A 22,643-nucleotide genomic window follows, 5' to 3' on the forward strand; every position below is an offset into this window, starting at 1 on the left:
CAGTTGAGGTTACGGGATAATGAAACATATTTTTTCCAATCTTTTTTCTGTTTCCCCAACACTGAGGCCAATTGTTCCCACCTCCATCCTGGCTGTAATCAGTCAATCGCAGTCAGGGCTTGTATCTAGCAACTTCCTGATCAGCGACCTGTTGGCTAAATTTAATTTAGTGTCAGAGCAATGTCCTTGATGATACATGGATTTAACAACAACTTGCATTTTTTATTTATGTGGGCATCGCTGGCAGCGCTGTCATTTATTGGCCATAGAAGGTAGTGATGGGCTGCCATCTTGAACCGCTTACTGCAATCTGTGTGGTGAGGTGAGCAGTTTGATACAACAGAATGGCTTTGCTAGGCCACTTGACAGGTCAGTTAAGAGTCAACCACATTGGCATCGGACTTGAATCGCATATAGGTCAGATTAAGTATGGATGATGGGTTTTCTTCCCTAAAGAACATTAATGAACTAGTTGGGTTTTTACGACCATCCAACAGCTTCATGGTCATTTTTACTGATATCAGCTTTTTAATTCCAGATTGATATAACATAAAGAAATATCCCAAGGGTCTTCACAGAGGTGTAAGAGAAATAGTTAACACAAAGCAGAAGGAGATATTAGTAGGGGAGACTAAGGGGGTGGCTTATAAGGAGGGTCTTAAAGGAGGAAAGAGAGACAAAAGCGGAGAAGCCAAAGGGTTTATGGAAGGATATACAAAGTGAAGGGCCAAGCTGGCTGAAGGCAGGGCCGCGGCCAGTGGATGGGAGTCAGAAGAACGGCGGTTGGGGAGTGGGGGGCGACGTGTTTAATCATACTGGGAAAAGTTACAGAGATAGCGAAGGGCAAGACCATGAAGTGATTTAAACATAAGAATCATGGTTGAGGGTTTCAGCGACAGATGAGCTACGGTAGGGGCATAGTTAGAAAGTGGAAGTAGGTGGCCTCAGTGATGGAGAGGATATGGGATTGCTGCTCAGCTCACAGTTTGACTAGTACCACTCTCTCCCACCTCCCAAACCCCTCTCTGTCTCTCTCCCACCTCTCTCTCTCTCTCCCATCTCTCTTTCTCTCTCCCATCTCTCTTTCTTCCTCCTCTCTCTCGCTCACTCTCTCTCCCTCCTCCCTTTCTCTCTTCCACCACTCTTCCACTTCTCTCGCTCACCACCCTCTCACACACACTCTGCCACCTCCCTCTCTCTACTGCCCTTCTCTCTCTCGCCTCCCTCTGTCTCCCGCTCCTGCCACGTGTGCCCCCCTCTCTTCAGCCGCCAGCGCCCCCCTCTCTTCAGCCGCCAGCGCCCCCCTCTCTTTGGCCGCAAACACTCCCTCTCTTCGGCCGCGAACACTCCCTCTCTTCGGCTGCGCGCGCCCCCTCTCCCAGTAATTATGGGGCAAAGGGGTCTGCGGCACCTGAATGCAGAGGGCATAGCTGGTGAAGTGAGCCTCCAGGTTTCAGGTGGTTTCAACAACCGATACCATGGGCTGGAACACATACAAAAGAGGCAGCTCCGTCAAAGACTTTACATTGTGTGAGACACTGATCTTGCAACCATGGCAGGTGTCCATAAGTATAAAGGGTATGCACCATGACGACCCTTGTGAGGTCGTTAAACTTCTTGCAACATTGGTTGGCAGTTCTAACCACCGCTATCTCCCTCCTAATCCTTCTGAACACCCTTGGCACGGGCTTCCTTCCTCCCACTAGATGCAGTGCAGGCCACTTCCTCTCAATGGCCTGAACTAGGGCCTCAGCGGCCGTTGCAGAGTAGCGGCGTGCTCTCTGTCATCCCTCCTGCTGCGCCATGTCTCCCACTCTAAGCGAAGTGGGCTGGTGCATCTGCGCATGCGCAAACAAAATCGGTGCACTCTAAACTTTCACCTGGGCCCGGAAAGCTTCGAGCACGTCTGCACATAGAGACATAGAAAATAGGTGCAGGAGTAGGCCATTTGGCCCTTCGAGCCTGCACCACCATTCAATATGATCACGACTGATCATGCAACTTCAGTACCCCATTCCTGCTTTCTCTCCATACCCCTTGATCCCTTTAGCCGTAAGGGCCACATCTAACTCCCTTTTGAATATATCTAACGAACTGGCCTCAACAACTTGCTGTGGTAGAGAATTCCACATGCTCACAACTCTGAGTGAAGAAGTTTCTCCTCATCTCGGTCCTAAATGGCTTACCTCTTATCCTTAGACTGTGACCCCTGGTTCTGGACTTCCCCAACATCGGGAACATTCTTCCTGTAGTTAACCTGCCCAATCCCGTCAGAATTGTATATGTTTCTATGAGATCTCCTCTCATTCTTCTAAATTTCATTGACTATAAGCCTAGTCGATCCAGTTTTTCTTCATATGTCAGTCCTGTCAACCCGGACATTAGTCTGGTGAACTTTCGCTGCACTCCTTCAATAGCAAGAATGTCCCTCCTCAGATTAGAAGACCAAAACTGTACACAATCTTCAAGGTGTGGCCTCACCAAGACCCTGTACAACTGTAGTAAGACCTCCCTGCTCCTATATTCAAATCCTCTCGCTATGAAGGCCAACATGCCATTTGCCGCCTTCACCGCCTGCTGTACCTGTATGGCAACTTTCAATGACTGATGTACCATGACACCCAGGTCTTGTTGCATCGCCCCTTTTCCTAATCTGTCACCATTCAGATAATATTCTGCCTTCCTGTTTTTACCACCAAGTGGATAACCTCACATTTATCCACATTATACCGCATCTGCCATGTATTTGCCCGCGCACCTAACCTGTCCAAGTCACCCTGCAGCCTCATAACATCCTCCTCACAGCCCACACTGCAACCCAGCTTAGTGTCATCTGAAAACTTGGAGATATTACATTCAATTCCTTCGTCTAAATCATAAATGTATATTGTAAATAGCTGGGGTCCCAGCATTGAACCTTGCGGTACCCGACTAGTCACTGCCTGCCATTCTGAAAGTTTATTCGTACTCTTTGCTTCCTGTCTGCCAACCAGTTCTCTATCCACGTCAATATATTACCCCCAATGCCATGTGCTTTAATTTTCCACACTAATCTCTTGTGTGGGACCTTGTCAAAAGCCTTTTGAAAGTCTAAATACACCACATCCACTGGCTCCCCTTTGTCCACTCTACTAATTACATCCTCAAAAAATTATAGAAGATTTGTCAAGCATGATTTCCATTTCATAAATCCATGCTGACTTGGACTGATCTTGGTCATTGCTTTCCAAATGTGCTGCTATTACATCTAATAATTGATTCCAACATTTTCCCCACCACCGATGTCAAGCTGACTGGTCTATAATTACCTGTTTTCGCTCTCCCTCCTTTTTTAAAAAGTGGGGTTACATTAGCTACCCTCCAGTCCATAGGAACTGATCCAGAGTCTATAGAATGTTAGAAAATGACCACAAATGCATCCACTATTTCTAGGGCCACTTCCTTAAGTACTCTCGGATGCAGACTATCAGGCCCTGGAGACTTATCGGCCCTCAATTCCATCAATTTCCCTAACACAATTTACTGACCAATAAGGATTTCCTTCAGTTCCTCCTTCTCACTAGACTCTCGGTCCCCTAGTATTTCCGGAAGGTTATTTGTGTCTTCCTTAGTGAAGACAGAACCAAAGTATTTGTTCAGTTGGTCTTCCATTTCTTTGTTCCCCATTATAAATTCACCTGATTCTGACTGTAAGGGACCTTCATTTGTCTTCACTAATCTTTTTCTGTGGAAGCTTTTGCAGTCAGTTTTTATGTTCCCTGCAAGCTTACACTCACATTCTATTTTTCCCCTCCGAATTAAACCCTTTGTCCTCCTCTGCTGAATTCTAAATTTCTCCCAGTCCTCAGGTTTGCTGCTTTTTCTGGCCAATTTATATGCCTCTTCCTTGGATTTAACACTATCCCTAATTTCCCTTGTAAGCCATGGTTGAGCCACCTTCCCCGTTTTATTTTTACGCCAGACAGGGATGTATAATTGTTGAAGTTCATTCATGTGATCTTTAAATGTCTGCCATTGCCTATCCACCGTCAACTCTTTAAGTATAATTCGCCAGTCTATCCTAGCCATATCAGGTCTCATACCGTCGAAGTTACCTTTGTTTAAGTTCAGGACCCTAGTCTCTGAATTAAGTGTGTCACTCTCCATCTTAATGAATAATTCTACCATATTGTGGTCACTCTTCCCCAAGGGGCCTCACACAACAAGATTGCTAATTAGTCCTCTCTCATTACATAACACCCAGTCTAGGATGGCCAGCTCTCTAGTTGGTTCCTCGACATATTGGTCCAGAAAACCATCCCTTATACACTCCAGGAAATCCTCCTCCACCGTATTTGCACAAACTCTAGAGTATTTTTTGTGCCGTGCTTTTTGGCTAGGGTGGCCAAGCACTAATGTGTAACACCTGATTTAGCGCCCCCGATCATTGAACCTCACTGTCGGCCAAATTTTACAGACGAAGGCGCAAACTTTTTCCAGGCGCTATCAGGAATGCCCCGCCATTTTTAACGTCCCGAAATCTCCAAAGCCGAAAATCCAACCCATGGTTATTAATGTTCATACGCGCTCTCTGATTTCCTATTCTCCATTTTTACTTCCCTTCTCTGCTTTTGGTAGTGCTCTTGGTTTTCTTCTGTATTATTAACCTTAATTTTATTGTATGCCTCCTTCTTAGACTTTATATTTACCCTAATCTCTTTATTTTTCCATGGAATTCTGGAATTTGATGCATTTATAATGTACATTATTTTGCATTTAATCCACGTTGTTACAGAAACCACAAGACAGCTATACAGTTGGTTAGGCCACATATCATTCTGTCCAGTTTTGGGCATCTAATTTTAGAAAGGACATTGAGGTAATAGCGATGGTGGCGAAGAGATCCACTGAGATAACACCAGGAATGAGAGGCTTTAGCTATGAGAAGAGACTGGAGAAACTGGAACTCTTTCAATTAGAACAATAAAGGTTAATTGGAGATCTAGTAGAAGTCTTCACAATTATGAACTATTTTGATTAAGTAAATTGGGAGAAACTATTTCCATTGGTTGGTGAGTAGAGACATACATTTAAGACCATCAAAAGAGGTTAGAGGATTGTATCATATCATCGTAGGTGGTCCCTCGAACGAGGATGACTTGCTTCCACATGAGTTCGCAGATGTTTCAATGAAGGACTGATGTTGCAGTCCTGAACTCCAATTGAAGAGGTGGAAGATGCCTGTGCGTGGATTTTTTTAACGTGTGGTAACCGTTACACATCAGCCACCACACAGGCTTGACAGAGCTAGGCCTTTATCCAGTGGCAGGATTAACCAGGACTACTGGAGACCTGCTCTGCTGCACGGACTTAGTGCGCACACATATGCAGTGTGGGCTGGCCTGTGCTGCCCCTGGGCCCTTGGCTCTTCTGGGTATAGAACATTGTTAGGACATAGAATGACTTACTAGAAAAAGTGGAAGCAAAGTCCTAAATATTTCATAGAATGATACAGCACAGAAGGAGACCATTCAGCTCATCATGCAAGTGCCGGCTCTTTGAAAGAGCTATCCAATTAGTCCCACTCCCCTGCTCATTCACCATAGCTCTCCAATTTTTTCCTTTTGCAATATATATCCAATTCCTTTTTGAAAGTTATTGTTGAATCTGTTTTCACCACCCTTTCAGGCAGTGCATTCCAGATCATCGTAACATGCTGTGTTTAAAAAAAAATCTCCTTACCTCCCCGCTAGTTCTTTTGCCAATTATCTTAAATCTGTGTCCTCTGGTCACTGACTCTCCGACCAGTGGAAACAGTTTCTCCTTATTCTCCTTTTTTACTCTTTAAAAAAAAAACTCTTCATAATTTGGAGCATCTGCATTAAATCTCCCCTTAACCTTCTCTTCTCCAAGGAGAACAATCCCAGTTTCTCTAGTCTCGCTACATAACTGAAGTCCCTCATCCCTGGTATCATTCTAATAAATCTCCTCTGCACCCTTTCCAAAACCTTGACATCCTTCCGACAGTGTGGTGCCCAGAATTGGACACTACTCCAGCTGAGGCCAAACCAGTGATTTAAACAAGTTTAGCATAACTTCCTTGCTTTTATACTCTTGTGCCTCTATTTATAAAGCATGTGGATCCCATATGCTTTTTTAACAGCCTTATCAATTTGTCCTACAAAAATATGTGTGTGAACCTCTAGGTCTCTCTGTTCTTGCACCCCCTTTAAAATTGTACCATTTAGTTTATATTGCCTCCCCCATGTTCTTCCTTTCAAAATGCATCATTTCACACTTTTCTGCATTCAATCTCATCTGCCATGTGTCTGCCCATTTCACCAGTCTGTCTATATCCTCCAGAAGTCTGCTACTATCCTCCTTACTGTTTACGATATTTTCAAGTTTTGTGTCATCTGAAAACTTTGAAATTATGCCCCCTCTACCCAAATCCAGGTCTATAATGTGTATCAAAAAGAATCAGTGGAATGAAAAATATAAAGGTAGGGGAATGAGACTCATTGAATAGCTCAGTCAGAGCGGGACAGGCACAGTGTGATTGATGACCTATTTCCTGTGCTGTAAAATCCCATGAATAATTGGGTAGCAAAACTGAAAAAAAGATGAAAGTTTGCTGTGTTATATCAGCCAAATTTAGTTTATGTTCTTGCATTTAAAATGTTAGTCCTTTTTCTTGCTTTCAGTTAAGTCCCTAAGATTTAAACTTACGACTAGGAACTCTGGCAGCATCTTTTTTTTATATTCACTTGGATTATAAAGCAGGAAACTATAGACCAGTTGGCCTAACATCTGTGGTTGGGAAGATGTTGGAGTCCATTCTTAAAGAAGCAGTAGCAGGACATTTGGTAAAGCAAAATTTGGTCAGGCAGAGTCAGCATGGATTTATGAAGGGGAAGTCATATTTGACAGATTTGCTAGAATTCTTTGAAGATGTAACGAACAGGATGGATAAAGGGGAACCAGTGGATGTGGTGTATTTGGACTTCCAGAAGGCATTTGACAAGGTGCCACATAAAAGGTTACTGCACAAGATTACGGGGTTGGGGGTAATATATTAGCATGGAGAGAGACAGAAAACAGAGAGTCGGGATAAATGGTTCATTCTCGGATTGGCAATCAGTAACCAGTGGGGTGCCGCAGGGATCGGTGCTGGGACTCCAACTATTTACAATCTATATTAACGACTTGGAGGAAGGGACCGAGTGTACCGTAGCCAAGTTTGCTGATGATACAAAGATGGGAGAAAAAGCAATGTGTGAGGAGAACACAAAAAATCTGCAAAAGGACATAGACAGGCTAAGTGAGTGGGCAAACATTTGTCAGGTGGAGTATAATGTTGAAAAGTGTGAGGTCATGCACTTTGGCAGAAAAATCAAAGAGCAAGTTATTATTTAAATGGAGAAAGATTGCAAAGTGCTGCAGTACAGCAAGACCTGGGGGTACTTGTGCATGAAACACAAAAGGTTAATATGCAGGTACAGCAAGTAATCAGGAAGGCCAATGGAATCTTGGTCTTTATTGCAAAGGGGATGGAGTATAAAAGGAAGGAAGTCTTGCTACAGTTGTACAGGGTATTGGTGAGGCCACACCTGGAATACTACGTGCAGTTTTGGGTTCCATATTTACGAAAGGATATACTTGCTTTGGAGGCAGTTCAGAGAATGTTCACAAGGTTGATTCCAGAGATGAAGGGGTTGACTTATGAGGAAAGGTTGAGTAGGTTGGGCCTCTACTTATTGGAGTTCAGAAGAATGAGAGGTGATCTTATCAAAATGTATAAGATTATGAGGGGGCTTGACAAGGTGGATGCAGAGAGAATGTTTCCACTGATAGGGGAGACTAGAATTATAGGGCATAATCTTAGAATAAGGGGCCGCCCATTTAAAACAGAGATGAGGAGAAATTTCTTCTCTGAGGGTTGTGGGTCTGTGGAATTCGCTGCCTGAGAGAGCTGTGGAAGCTGGGACATTGAATAAATTTAAGACAGAAATAGACAGTTTCTTAAACGATAAGGGAATAAGGGGTTATGGAGAGCGGGCAGGGAAGTGGACCTGAGTCCATGATCGGATCAGCCATGATCGTATTAAATGGTGGAGCAGGCTCGAGGGGCCGTATGGCCTACTCCTGCTCTTATTTCTTATGTTCTTATATGTATGTTGCAATTGAATGTAGTTACTGCAAAGTAAAATTCCTGAGGTAAGCACCCCTCGATATGTTCATTTCAAAGTTTCTGGAAAAAAATAATTTTGAATCATTCCAATTATTTCTATTTGCCTGGCCATTGGGTTTGGTACTTCCACTGAAATTATGGCTATCTTTTAAGAAATGTACTGTGATATGAATTTAATTTGTACGTTCATGTCTTCATACTGAATGAATAGATCTTGTCAGTAATCATTCAGTTCTTTTCAATCTGATTTATTTGCCTCCCATCCTCCTCAGATGCCACTGAAACTCTACTTTCCATGTAATCACCAATCTCTTGTGATGGCACTAATGGCGCATCCTTCAGGTAAATTTTTGTTTACTTTTTAAAAACACCTAAATACCTTTATTATGTTTTCAAACAGCTATTCTGCCACTGCACAAACTCTAGTTAGATTTTTTAAAAAGCTGAATCTTTTCTCATAATTTAGCATACCTACTCTTTGGAATGTTGAAATCTATTTCAAGAAAAGATTGCTTCACGATTCCTGTTGCAGCAAAACTTGTCCTTTTCTAGATCAAATTTGAAAGAGCATGGTGTTTCTAAACTCTTAATGAGATTGTATAGCCATAGGCAGGTAGATTGTGATCTAGCTTTCATCATATGGTGAGCTATAACAATGCAGCCACAAAAATGTAGAGTTGCAAATTGAACATAAAGGGTCCAAGTTTCCGCCCTCTGTAAAATCGGCGCACCTCCATAAGGTGCGTTGAATTTCTGGAATAAAATGGGCGCCGAAAACTTACCTTGTGATTCTGCGAGCTTCTCAGGATGTCTTCGTGCTCGACGTGGTGCAGCAGAAGGGGTCAGAGGCGGAGCCAGATCCTGGCGCTGAAAACAGTGCCGGGACCTCTGCACATGTGCACTAGAGTGTGTGCGCATGGGCAGTAGCTCCTCGCCCCCGAGGCTGCGTGGGAGGGGCCCGAAGCACGCCGGCCTCTAGCCCTGGCCGAATGGGCTCCCCGGGCGAAGGTTGGGACTCCGGCCTCCCTCCCGTTCAGCCTTTCCCCCCCCCCCCGAAAATTGTCGGTGGGGCCCGGCGTCTCGCTGAGGCGGGCCCCGCCCAAAATGTCGTCGGCAGCGGCCCGGCTTCCACGTCATCATTGTCAGGGCCCAATCAGCCATTCAGCCTCCCTCCCCGTCGTCGGTGGGGCCCGGCAGCGGCCCGGCTTCTTCGTCGGGGCCCGTTCAGCCTCCCACCCCCGTTCAACCCCCCCCGCCCTTCTCCCCTCTCCGCCCCCCCCCATCCTCTCCCCCCCCCCCCCATCCTTCCTCCCTCCCTCCCCCTCTCCCTCCCTCCCCCTCTCCCTCCCTCCCCCTCCTCTCCCTCCCTCCCCCTCCCTCCACCTCCTCCCCCTCCCCCCTCTGTTCTAAAATTAAACTATTCTAACTCTTTCCTCCGACTCCCGCCGGGCGGTAATAATTCGATTTATCCGCCCCAAATGGTGCAAGGGCAATTTCTCCCCTTATCTTTGTTCTGTTTACTGTATTAGAGCTGATTAAATGCACTAATTCATTAATACCAGTTAACCATTACGGGCACTGGTTCAAACCTCAGACACTCTGTGCTTGTTTGTTTTTTATCTCTCCGTGGCTTTGGCCTCAATGAAGATAAATTAATGGATGTGTTTATTTCTACTGCAAAAATGGCCACCATGCTCCACCGTTTGTCTATGATTGGTCCCTTGGAGGATAAGCCACACCCTGAAGTTTCACAGGAATGTCACTGGAACCTTCCATCCCAAGGTCTCACTGACTTTGCAAATTGTAACTAGATCCACTTTGACTTCATGAAGTGACAGAGGGCAGAGTTCCCCAGAAGACAGCAAGGGCCAGCCAACATTCTGTACACCAGTCCAAGTGAATGCCTCCCCCACCCGAAGTGCCTTACCCCAGCGCAGGTGCATTCTTTCCCCCCCCACACCACCATAGATGGGGCAGGCATTGTGTACAGATTGTTAACCGGTTTATTGGGTATGAAGTGAATAATGACAGTGTCGTGACTTCTGGATATCATCCACTCCAACGATGTCCCTTGTAGGGGGTTGGAAGAACATGATCTGTCTTCCGTGAGTTCCCTCTCTCTCCTCCAATCCCTCCCCCACACCCGTGTCTCTCTCTCCCCCAGCCTCTCTCACTTACCAACAGTCTCTCACTCTCCTCCCAGGCTCTCTCTCTTTCTCTCCCCCCAGCCTCTCTTTCTCTCTCCCCCAGCCTCTTTTTCTCTCTCTCTCTCTCTCTCCCCCAGCCTCTCTCACTCACTCTCTCTGTCCCCCTCCAGCCTCTCTCTCTCTCTCCCCAACAGTCTCTCACTCTCTCTCCTCCCCCCAGTCTCTCACTCTCTCTCCTCCCCCCAGTCTCTCTCTCTCCCCCCCCTTCCCTCTCCCCCCCCAGTCTCTCTCTCTCTCCCCCCCAGTCTCTCTCTTCCCCCCCCCAGTCTCTCTCTCCCCCCCCCAGTCTTTCTCTCCCCCCCCCAGTCTCTCTCTTACCCCCCCCCAGTCTCTCTCTTACCCCCCCCCCAGTCTCTCTCCTCCCCCCCCCCCAGTTTCTCTCCTCCCCCAGTCTCTCCCTCTCTCTCTCCCCCCCACAGTCTCTCTCTCTCAGCCTCTCTCTCTCTCCCCCCCCAGCCTCTCTCTCCCCCCCCAGTCTCTCTCTCTTCCCCCCCTCCAGTCTCTCTCTTCCCCCCCCCCCAGTCTCTCTCTTTCCCCCCCCCCAGTCTCTCTCTTCCCCCCCCCCCCAGTCTCTCTCTTCCCCCCGTCTCTCTCTCTCCTCCCCCCCAGTCTCTTCTCCTCCCCCAGTCTCAGTCTCTCTCTCTCTCCCCCAGCCTCTCTCTCTTTCTCTCTCTCTCTCTCTCTCCCCCCCCCAGTCTCTCTCCTCCCCCAGTCTCTCTCTCTCTCTCTCTCTCTCTCTCTCACCCAGCCTCTCTCCCCCAACTTCTCTCTCTCTCTCTCTCCCCCAACCTCTCTCTCTCCTAGTCTCCCTCCTTCTCGGCCCCCACCGCTTCTCTGTTCGTCACCGCCGGCCACAGGCCCTCTTGGCCCCACAGCCGCTGTTCTCAGCCGGGGGCCGAGAGGGGTCGGAGCGGGGGAGAGTTGGTGGGGGGGGGGTTGAGGAGAGAGAGAGAGAGAGAGAGTCGGGGTCTCAGCCGAGTCTCGGGCCTCAGGTCCTGCTACTCGACACCACGTGGAGGGAATGATTCGGGGCTAGTGGGGTGAGGGCGGAACTTGACAGATGCGGCCTGGGGTCAGGGTTTGACAGATACATGTTTGTCAAAAGAAGTGCAGTACAAATTGTTATACTGTAAATTAATAGAGGCAGCTAGCTTTGTGGACAATGGCTGCACTGGGACAATGTCCTTCAAATTGGCTATTGCTACAAACAGCCACAAATATGCCCAAGCTGATTTTTAGCATCCAAGAACCATGTATCCAGAATCTGTCACGTAACTTTTATGAAAAGGAATAAACTTTATATCAACGCTACCGTGTTATACCGGCCATTGCATATAGCAGGCAAATCACGTTTGCATGACTATATCTGATATCAGTACCGTACTGTCTTTTATCTATTGACCATTTAATCAAAAAATCCATAAAAATGTAATAATTGTCCCTACAAAAATGTGCGTTGTTTTAAGTCAGCCTTTAGCATGCAACTCTTCCTCAGAGCAGAATTGTCTATACATTGTGAATTGTAATAATTTTCAAGTCTTTTGTTAATCATTTTCCTACTCCAAAAAAGTGAATACAGGATTGGATCTTACAGGATTTTGCTCAAATGGTTTTCATGATTCCTTCAACAATTTTAAAAGAGCTGGATCATAGACTTTTCTTCTTTTGATGCACCCATCCTCAATGATCAGTGACATTTTATTCTCACTTTTTGTTCTGTATTAATGTGTAAGAAGTTAATTCTGTATTGTTCCTGGTCATGTTGCTCCTATATGTGCAGGTGCCCTCAGATAAAGAAATGATTGGGCGTTATTGAATGGATGTTAGTTTCCTTTTGACCTCTCTTGTATTTCTGACAGACATACTGTTGATATAGGTATACTATTTAAAATGATTTATGGGTAATTGTACTGAACTGATGACCTTTCCTTGTAAGGTTAAACTTTGCAAGATGGCACTGAAATAGACTGTGGCAGTTCAGTACATAATAAAGAGTTTCTGGAAAGTGATGCATTGCATTGCAACCTTTATATATTCATTAATCATTTGTATGTCCAAAAATCTGTTTAAGTGGAAAATGTGTATATGGGGTATGAAAGCATCAACCTGGAAGGTGTCAGAGTTGGCTTCTATGCTTGCTACAATTATTGGAGCAAATAATATTTTACAAATTTGGTTATTTGTGCCATTTACCTGCCTTTCATCTCTATCCCTTAATACCTTTACTTAAAAAAAATCTATCAATCTCAGTTTTGAAAATTTCTATTGACCCAGCATCCATAGACATTTGCTGGGGAGTTTTCCAGATTTCCACAACTGTTTGAGTGAAAAAGTACTTGCTGAATTCACTCCTAAATGTCCTAGCTCTAATTTTAAGATGTTTCCCTCTTCTGCATTCCTCAGACTGAGGAAATAGCTTCTTTATCTACCGTATCGGATCACTTTTATCATTTTAAACACCTCGGTAAAATCACCCTTCAACCTTCCAAACTGAAGGGTATACAAGTCAAGTTTCATAATTTGGTACCCCTATAGTCAAGGTTACAGGAGAATAACTTAAACAGAGGTAAGGATTTAGTGGAGATTCTCTCTATGTAGCAAGTTCTCGTATCAAAAACTCGTATGCGTGGGAGAGTGGCTGTAACACGTAAGCCACTGTGCTTTTCATCATTACTTCATGCATGTGCAGTGCATGCATACATTCGCTAAATTTTCAAAACTAAAACTAGTCTACATGGTGAGTGACTCCACAGGGAGTGTGGCAACTTAAGTCGCTCTTTCGTAACCTGACTATGGAAGTGTCAAACATAAAAGCATTCCTAGCTCCAGGATAGGGCAGACAGGAGACATTGGCCTGGATTTTGCTGTTCTAATAACGGCGAGGCTGTCAGTGCTTACCGTTATTATTGGGTAAAACTGACAGCAACTTCTGACGTCCACACATGTACAGTTAAACGCAGAAATCCAGAAGTTGCTGGCAGTGATACACTGCTCCTCCACAGGCTGTGCTGTTGCAGCTTTCGCCGATGGAATCTGCACAGAAATACCGAAATCACTGTTACACCATGAATTTAGGCTAATTACCCACTATTAGTGCACTAAATAATGATGAAAATCTTAAGCGTTCTTCAATTAGGAGTAATTGGGTTTTTAATGGTGCACTAAGTCATAATTACTGCTGAACAACCTCTCTGGCCCTGGAAAATTAATTTTACAAGTTGGAGTCTCACTCCCTCAGAAGAAAATTAATGTTGCAGATTTTTTTTAAATTAAAATTTAAATAATTTTGCTCTGTTATATGTTTCCCTTAATCCCATGTGTATGGCACAATCTTTATTTTGTTTCCTTTACAATGATTTAAAAGTAATTTATTTTTCCTGTTGTTTTTCTTTTCTTCAATCTGATTGGTTGAACATCATCCCTGCTGGTCACCATAGATCCCCTGAGAGAGCGATAAATTCAACCAAATGCCGGAAGAGTAGAAATCTCTGCTGACAAGCCCGCTAAAAGGCTGTGGGCAACTGTACAGAGGTGAATGGCGAAAGCCGTTCCTTCGCCGCTCACAGTAAAATCCGGGCCAATGTCAAAACATCATCATGCCTGCTGCTGACTCAGGAGAAGGTGACCAGCTTCTGGTATTTTTTTGCAAAGGAAAATAAAGATGCCAGTCGCCGAAGCATTGGAACATGGCAAGAATTCCAATAATCTTTGATGAACTGGAAGAAATAGCTGTGTCTCAGTGAGGGAACAATCTTATGTTAGCAAGAGCAACTGAAAAGTGTTGCATTGTTAAGTGTGATGAAATCAGTTGGCTGACTGCCTCAACCTTCTTTCATATTTGTGTTTTATTGAGACCTTTAGCAGCCATTATAAGGGGACATCCCAGAATACAGGGAGTCCATGCTTACTCTGGTGTCCAGAAATACTTTGTTGTGAATATGATATTCAGCTAGTTATATCTAGAGGTGGTAGAAGATTTTGGACAGTTATCGGGTTGTTGTATGACCTGTATAAAAAAATCTGCAGTAATGTTATTGTGTAGTCAAGGACAGTGCTGAAATACAAATATACTGTTTAGTAGATCAGTTCAGATCCTTGGTATATTGGCTTTTCTCCTGAGGGAACATGTTTCTCCTGTTGATTTACTATAGAAAAGATGGTGGCTGGAGAAGATGTGTAATAAGAACTTGGGAAGAAGCAAAGGAACTGTGGATGCTGCAGTACTGTATTCCCTATTTTAACAATGTTTAGAATAAGTAGATTAATACTTCTATTAAAATAGAGGACAGAGAATGTCATTATTGCATTGTATTCATCCACTAAAATCACTAATAGCAATTTCCAATCTTTGGTTCCAAAACATTTGTTTTAGTAGTTTGGTCACATTAGAAACTTGATTTTTATGTTATTTTCAGCTCCTATACATTGCTTTTACCTAATGAAGGATCCAAGATTATCTAAATATATTTTGTGCAGTAATCTGCAATGAACTCAACGATATGCAGTAGAATTAGGAGTCTCTTAATATCCTCAAAAGTGATATGATTTAAGAAAATATTTCTCCTGTTCAGAAGTGAGCTACACATATTGCTGTGGTAGTTGACATTTGAATGGCTCCACAGAGAAAAAACAGATTGTTTCCTTTACTTTAAATCAGGACGAATATTTAAAAACAGAAAATGCTGGAAATCTTAGCGGGTCAGGCAGCATCTGTGGAGAGAAAAATAGAGTTAATGTTTCAGGTTGATGACTCTTTGTCGAAATGTTCAAAAAGAACAGATTCTTAAGGAGCACTGAAAGGGGGAGGGGAAGAAAGTACAAAAGGGAAGGTCTATGATAGGGTGAAAGGCAGGAGAGATTAGAGAGACAAAAGGGATGATGGGCCAAATTGAAATGGTAATGCCAGAAGTTAGAAAAAGGTCTAGTGCAGATAGGGTGTGAATGGCGGAATAATGACCAGCTGCCATTGGAGACAAAGAGAAAAAAAACATGATTGGAGGTGTGTGGGGGGGGGGGGAGCCAAATATGGGCAGAGGTTATCTGAAATTGTTGAATTTGATGTTGAATCCAGAAGGCTGTATATTGTCTAACCAAAAGATGAGGTGCTGTTCCTCGAGCTTGCATTGAGCTTCATTGGAACAGTGTAGGATGCCGAGGATGGAGATGTCGGAGTGGGAGTGGAGTGGGGAATTAAAGTGACAGACGACCGGAAGGTCAGGGTCACACTTAAGGACTGAACGGAGGTGCTCTGTAAAGCAGTCACCCAATCTGCGTTTGATCTCCCCAATGTAGAGGAGACCACATCGTGAGCAGCAAATAAGGGCTGATTTTCCTGTCTACCTTTGCAGCAGCGCTGGACGGGCACAAATTTACGGTTCAGGGCCATTAACAATATCTAAGGAATCCCCAATGCAGGCCCACTGTCTGACTGGGTCTAGAAGTGGGAAGTAGGGAAAGTAATAGGAACACAGCTTCAGGCCTGAGAGGTCCACTGGGAAAGTTTTTTTGCCTTGGAGTTGTCCTCTTCAGCAAGCTGATGAGCCCCTTCTCGTCCTTCAAACTGAGTCCTGGCCCAGCTCACAGGGTCAGCCTTGTGGGTTCCATGATAGTCTGGGCCTGATGGTCTGCATTCCAGAGTACTTAAGAAAGTGGCCCTAGAAATAGTGGATGCGTTGGTGGTCATTTTCCAATATTCTATAGACTCTGGATCAGTTTCTATGGTTTGGAGGGTAGCTAATGTAACCCCACTTTTTAAAAAAGGAGGAAGGGAGAAAACACGGAATTATAGACTGGTTAGCCTGACATCGGTAGTGGGGAAAATGTTGGAATCAATTATTAAAGATGTAATAGCAGCACATTTGGAAAGCAGTGACAGGATCGGTCCAAGTCAGCATGGATTTATGAAAGGGAAATCATGCTTGACAAATCGAGAATTTTTTGAGGATGTAACTAGTAGAGTGGACAAGGCAGAACCAGTGGATGTGGTGTATTTGGACTTTCAAAAGGCTTTTGACAAGGTCCCACACAAGAGATTAGTGTGCAAAATTAAAGCACAAGGTATTGGGGGTAATGTATTGACATGGATAGAGAACTGGTTGGCAGACAGGAAGCAAAAAGTAGGAATAAACTTTTCAGAATGGCAGGCAATGACTAGTGGGGTACCGCAAGGTTCAGTGCTGGGACCCCAGCTATTTACAATATACATTGATGATTTAGATGAAGGAATTGAATGTAATATCTCCAGGCTTGCAAATGAGAGTAAGCTGGGTGGCAGTGTGAGCTGTGAGGAGGATGCTAAGAGGCTGCAGGGTGACTTGGACAGGTTTGGTGAGTGGGCAAATGCATGGCAGATGCAGTATAATGTAGGTAAGTGTGAGGTTATCCACTTTGATGGCAAAAACAGGAAGGCAGAATATTATCTGAATGGTGACAGAATAGGAAAGGGGGAGGTGCAACGAGACCTGGGTGTCATTGTACATCAGTCATTGAAAGTTGGCATGCAGGTACAGCAGGCGGTGAAGAAGGCAAATGGCATGCTGGCCTTCATAGCGAGAAGAATTGAGTATAAGAGCAGGGAGGTCTTACTGCAGTTGTACAGGGCCTTGGTGAGGCCACACCTTGAATATTGTGTACAGTTTTGGTCTCCTAATCTGAGGAAGGATATTCTTGCTATTGAAGGAATGCAGCGAGGGTTCACCAGACTGATTCCCGGGATGGCAACACTGACATATGAAGAAAGACTGGATCGACTAGGCTTATATTCACTGGAATTTAGAAGAATGAGAGGAGATCTCATAGAAACATATTAAATTCTGACGGGATTGGACAGGTTAGATGCAGGAAGAATGTTCCCGATGTTGGGGAAGTCCAGAACCAGGGGTCACAGTCTAAGGATAAGGGGTAAACCATTTAGGACCAAGATGAGGAGAAACTTCTTCACTCAGAGAATTGTGAACCTGTGGAATTCTCTACCACATAAAGTTGTTGAGGCCAGTTCGTTAGATATATTTAAAGGGAGTTCGATGTGGCCCTTATGGCTAAAGGGATCAAGGGGTATGGAGAGAAAGCAGGAATGGGATACTGAAGTTGCATGATCAGCCATGATCATATTGAATGGTGGTGCAGGCTCGAAGGGCCGGATGGCCTATTCCTGCACCTATTTGCTATGTTTCTATTATGTCTGGCTGCCCCTTGATTACAGAGAACAGAAAATTTAGTGGGTGGAAAGAGGCCAAGAATGCTCCCAATGCCTCATTAGCATCTGTTGGTGACAAGTGAGTGGCCTATTAGAGCTTGATATGGCCCAGATATATTTGACATGTGTTCGCTAAATCTGTTCTGAGCTTTAAATGCTGAAGGTTGCACTTTGGAATTGAAATGGGGGAACACCTTTGGAAGAAGCACCTGGATGGGAGATGTTAAGCTTTTGCTGGCGACACAGGTATCAACTATGGAGGTGGGATAGTGGTTGATCAAATCAACAGCTACAGTACTACCATGGCAAATGAAAGGCCAAAGACTCAACAATTGTGAGTTTGAAAGTACAGTTGTGAGTGACTTGGGGAGAGTTTTATTCCAGGGCAGAAGGAAGTTCAGTTGTAAGGGGGTCAAGGGATGTGGGTGGTGAGGGATTCAAGGAAGTGATCAGAGATGGTCTCAGGAACATAAGAAATAGGAGCCAGCGTAGGCCATTTGGACCCTCGAGCCTGCTCCGCCATTCAATGAGGTCATGGCTGATCTGACCATGGTCTCAGCTCCACTTCCCTGCCAGCTCGCCATAACCCTTTATTCGCTTATCACTCAAAAATCTGTCTATCACTGCCTTAAATATATTCAATGATCCAGCCTCCACAACTCTCTGGGGCAGAAAATTCTATAGATTTACAACCCTCTGAGAGAAGAAATTTCTCCTCATCTCAGTTTTAAATGGGCGGCCCCTTATTCTAAGACCATGTCCCCTAGTTTTAGTTTCCCCTATGAGTGGAAATATCCTCTCTGCATCCACCTTGTCGAGCCCCCTCATTATCATAAGTTTCAATAAGATCACCTCTCAATCTTCTGAACTCCAATATGTAGAGGCCCAATCTACCCTCATAAGTCAACCCCTTCATCTCCGGAATCAACCTAGTGAGCCTTCTCTGAACAGCCTCCAATGCAAGTGTATCCTTCCTTAAATACGGAGACCAAAACTGTACGCAGTACTCTAGGTGTGGCCTCACCGATACCCTGTACAGTTGTAGCAGGACTTCTCTGCTTTTTTTTTACTCTATCCCCTTTGCAATAAAGGTCAACATTCCATTTGCCTTCCTGATTACTTGCTGTACCTGCATCCTAACTTTTTGTGCTTCATGCACAAGGACCCCCAGGTCTCGCTGTACTGCAGCACTTTGCAATTTTTTTCCACTTATAACCCATCTGCCAAATTTTGGCCCACTCACTTAGCCTGTCTATATCCCTTTGCAGATGTTTTATGTCCTCCTCACAATTTGGTTTTCCACCCAGCTTTGTATCATCAGCAAACTTGGTTACATTACACTCAGTCCCTTCATCCAAGTCATTAATATAGATTGTAAATAGTTGAGGACCCAGCACCCCACTAGTCACTCTTTGCCAACGGGAAAATGACCCATTTATCCTTGACTCTCTGTTTTCTGTTAGTTAGCCAATCCTCTATCCATGCTAATATATTACCCCCAATCCCGTGAGCTTTTATCTTGTGTAGTAACCGCTTATGTGGCATCTTATCGAATGCCTTCTGGAAATCCAAATACACCACATCCACTCGTTCTCCCTTATCCACCCTGCTCGTTACATCCTCAAAGAACTCCAAGAAATTTGCTAAACATGATTTCCCTTTCATAAAACCATGCTGACTCTGCTTGATTGAATCATGCTTTTCCAAATGTCCCGCTACTGCTTCCTTAATAATAGACTTCAGCATTTTCCCAACGACAGATGTTAGGCTAACTGGTCTATAGTTTCCTGCTTTTTGTCTACCTCCTTTTTTAAATAGGGGCATTACATTTGCGGTTTTCCAATCTGCAGGGACCGCTCCAGAATCCAGGGAATTTTGGTAGATTACAACCAATGCACTCACTATCTCTGCAGCCACTTCTCTTAAGACCCTACGATGTAAGGCATCAGGCCCAGGGGACTTGTCTGCCTTTAGTCCCATTATTTTAATTAGTACTACTTCATTAGTGATAGTGATTGTATTAAGTTCCTTCCTACCTATAGCCCCTTGATTATCCACTATTGGGTTGTCTTTTACTGTGAAGACCAATACAAAATATTTGTTCAACGTCTCTGCCATTTCCCTGTTCTCCATTATTAATTCGCAGTCTCATCCTCCAGGGGACCAATATTTACGTTAGCCACTCTTTTCCTTTTTATGTACCTTAAGAAACTCTTACTATCTGTTTTTATATTTTGTGCTTGTTTACTTACATAATCTATCTTCCCTCTCTTCATCATTTTCTTTGGTTGTTCTCTGCTGGCTGTTAAAAATGTCCCAATCCTCTGGCCTCCCACTAGTCTTGGCCACATTGTATGCCTTTGTTTTCAATTTGATTCCCTCCCTTATTTCCTTAGTTAGCCACGGATGGTTATCCCTTCTCTTACAGTCTTTCCTTTTCATTGGGATATATTTTTGTTGCGAGTTATGAAATGTCTCCTTAAATGTCTGCCACTGCTCATCAACCGTCCCATTCTTTAGTCTATTTCCCAGTCCACTTTAGCCAACTCTGCCCTCAAACCTTTGTAGTATCCTTTATTTAAGCTTAGGACCCTGGTTTGAGAACCAACTTTCTCACCCTTCGAACTGAATTTGAAATTCAATCATCATATGGTCACTCATTCCAAGAGGATCTTTTATTACGAGATCATTTATTAATCCTGTCTCATTACACAGTACTAGATCTAAGATAGCCTACTTCCTGGTTGGTTCCGCAACGTACTGTTCGAGGAAACTATCCCGGATACACTCTATGAACTCCTCCTCAAGGCTACCCTGGCCAATTTGCTGTGTCCAATCAATATGAAGGTTAAAATCACCCATGATTATTGCCGTTCCTTTATTACAAGCCTCCATTATTTCTTGATTTATACTCCGTCCAACAGTGTAGCTACTGTTAGGGGGCCTATAGACTACGCCCACAAGGGACTTTTTCCCTTTATTATTTGTTATCTCTACCCAAAATGATTCAACATCTTGATCCTCTGAGCCAATATTATTTCTCACTAACGCACTGATCCCATCCTTTATTAACGGTGCTACCCCACCTCCTTTTCTTTTGTCTGATCTCCCAAATTGTCAAATACTCCTGAATATTTAGTTCCCAGTCCTGGTCACCTTGCAACCACGCCTCTGTAATGGCTATCAGATCATACCCATTTGTATCTATTTGTGCCGTAAACTCATCTATTTTGTTACGAATACTACGTGCATTTAGACAAAGAGCTTTTAAATTTGTTTTTTTTACCCCTTTTTCCTGCTTGTTTCCTCTGTCCTTCAAACTCTCTTTCTACATTTTTACTTTCTAATTTCAGCTTTACTCCCCTTGCTACTGAATCTATTCTCAGGTTCCCATTCCCCTGCCAAGCTAGTTGAAACCTTTTCCAACAGCACTAGCAAACCCGCCGCCCCCTCCCCCGAGGATATTGGTCTTGGCTCTGTTGAAGTGCAACCCGTCCAGCTTGTACAAGTCCCACCTCCCCCAGAAGCGGTCCCAACGCCTCACGCATTCATCTGCTCTATCCTATTTCTGTACTCACTAACTCGTGGCACCGGGAGTAATCCGGAGATTACTACCTTTGAAGTCCTGCTTTTTAATCTCTCTCCTAGCTCCCTAAACTCTGCCTGCAGGATCTTATCCCTATTTCTACCTATGTCATTGGGCCCGATATGGACCATGACCTCTGGCTGTTCACCCTCTCCCCCCAGAATGCCCTGCAGCCGCTCGTTGACATCCTTGACCGTGGCACCAGGGAGGCAACATACCATCCTGGAGTCATGACTACGCCGCAGAAACGTCTGTCTGCTCCCCTGACTACTGAATCCCCTACCACTATAGATCTTCCATTCTTCTTTCCCCCTCCCCCGTGCAGCTGTGGTCTAGGTGTTGAATACCAAGAAGAGGACAAGAAGGTATAGTGGATCTATGTTGAAGATACTTCCAGTGGCGGCTTTGCTTAAGGTAGTTATAGTTCTTTGGGTAGGGTGGAAATCATTCATTCTCCTTTCTTTCCCCCGTTCCCCAATATTCATCTGTTTGGCTCACTGGAACAATTTGTGTCAGTGTTAATTTGTGCCACAATTAGTTAGTGTCTAATTCTCAAAGTGGCCCAGGTCAATAGTAATCTAATTTGAGAAAAGAAGCACATTTAACAAAAATTACATCTTATTTAAATTTTGACAGTGATGTTTGGTTTGGTGATATATTTTAGCTGAATAGCTGATTCAATTAATTTATTATTGGCAGATAAATTTCACAGCTTAAAACTTGTTGCTTTACTTTGTCCATCTAGTCCCTATGCTTAATTTCAGTCAAGATTTATTCTAGTGTTTAAATTACCACAGACTGTTATTGTCTTAGATTGTCTTCAATAGTAACTTTTAAAAGGGAATTCAATATAAACTTGAAAAGGAAAGATTTGCAGGTCTATGGTGAAAGAGCGGGAGAGTGGGACTAATTGCATAGCTCTTTCAAGAGCCGACAAGGGCATGATGGGCTGAGTGGTGGCCTTCTATGCTGTGAAGATTCTATATCCATTCTGTTTGGAGAAAACTATAGCAATTCACACGTCAGTATTGGGCATTTTGCAATTTATGCACATCACCAACGTTCCCTCTGAGCTGCACAGCTCTCTGCCGGTCCCGAGCAGCCCGGGACCGGCTCATGTAAAATTTTGCGTGTGTGCGAAACTGAATCGGCCGCATACCCCCCCAAAATTAGGGGGAACATTACACATCACCCTTTGTTTTATATTCATCATAGGCAGTCCCTCGAAATCGAGGAAGACTTGCTTCCACTCTAAAAGTAAGTTCTCAGGTGACTGAACAGTCCAATATGGGAATTACAGTCTCTGTCACAGGTGGGACAGACGGTCGTTGGAGGAAAGGATGGGTGGGGAGTCTGGTTTGCCGCACGCTCCTTCCGCTGCCTGCGCTTGTTTTCTGCATGCTCTCATTGACGAGGCTCGAGGTGCTCAGTGCACTCCCGGATGCTCTTCCTCCACTTAGGGTAGTCTTTGGCCAGGGACTCCCA

General features: G+C 44.3%; 1 protein-coding gene across 4 annotated transcripts in view; it reads left to right on the forward strand.

The window, feature by feature from the left end:
• fancc (FA complementation group C) overlaps positions 1 to 22,643 on the forward strand; it is a 330,390-nt gene that overhangs the window by 258,174 nt on the left and 49,573 nt on the right. For all 4 annotated transcript variants that reach the window (XM_070882002.1, XM_070881996.1, XM_070882011.1 and 1 more), the window contains exon 11: positions 8,443 to 8,512. In XM_070882002.1, the coding sequence (XP_070738103.1) occupies positions 8,443 to 8,512 (70 nt within the window). The remainder of the gene's footprint in view (positions 1 to 8,442; positions 8,513 to 22,643) is intronic.

This window comes from Pristiophorus japonicus, chromosome 1, assembly GCF_044704955.1.
Source record: "Pristiophorus japonicus isolate sPriJap1 chromosome 1, sPriJap1.hap1, whole genome shotgun sequence".
Taxonomy (NCBI): Eukaryota; Metazoa; Chordata; class Chondrichthyes; family Pristiophoridae; genus Pristiophorus; species Pristiophorus japonicus.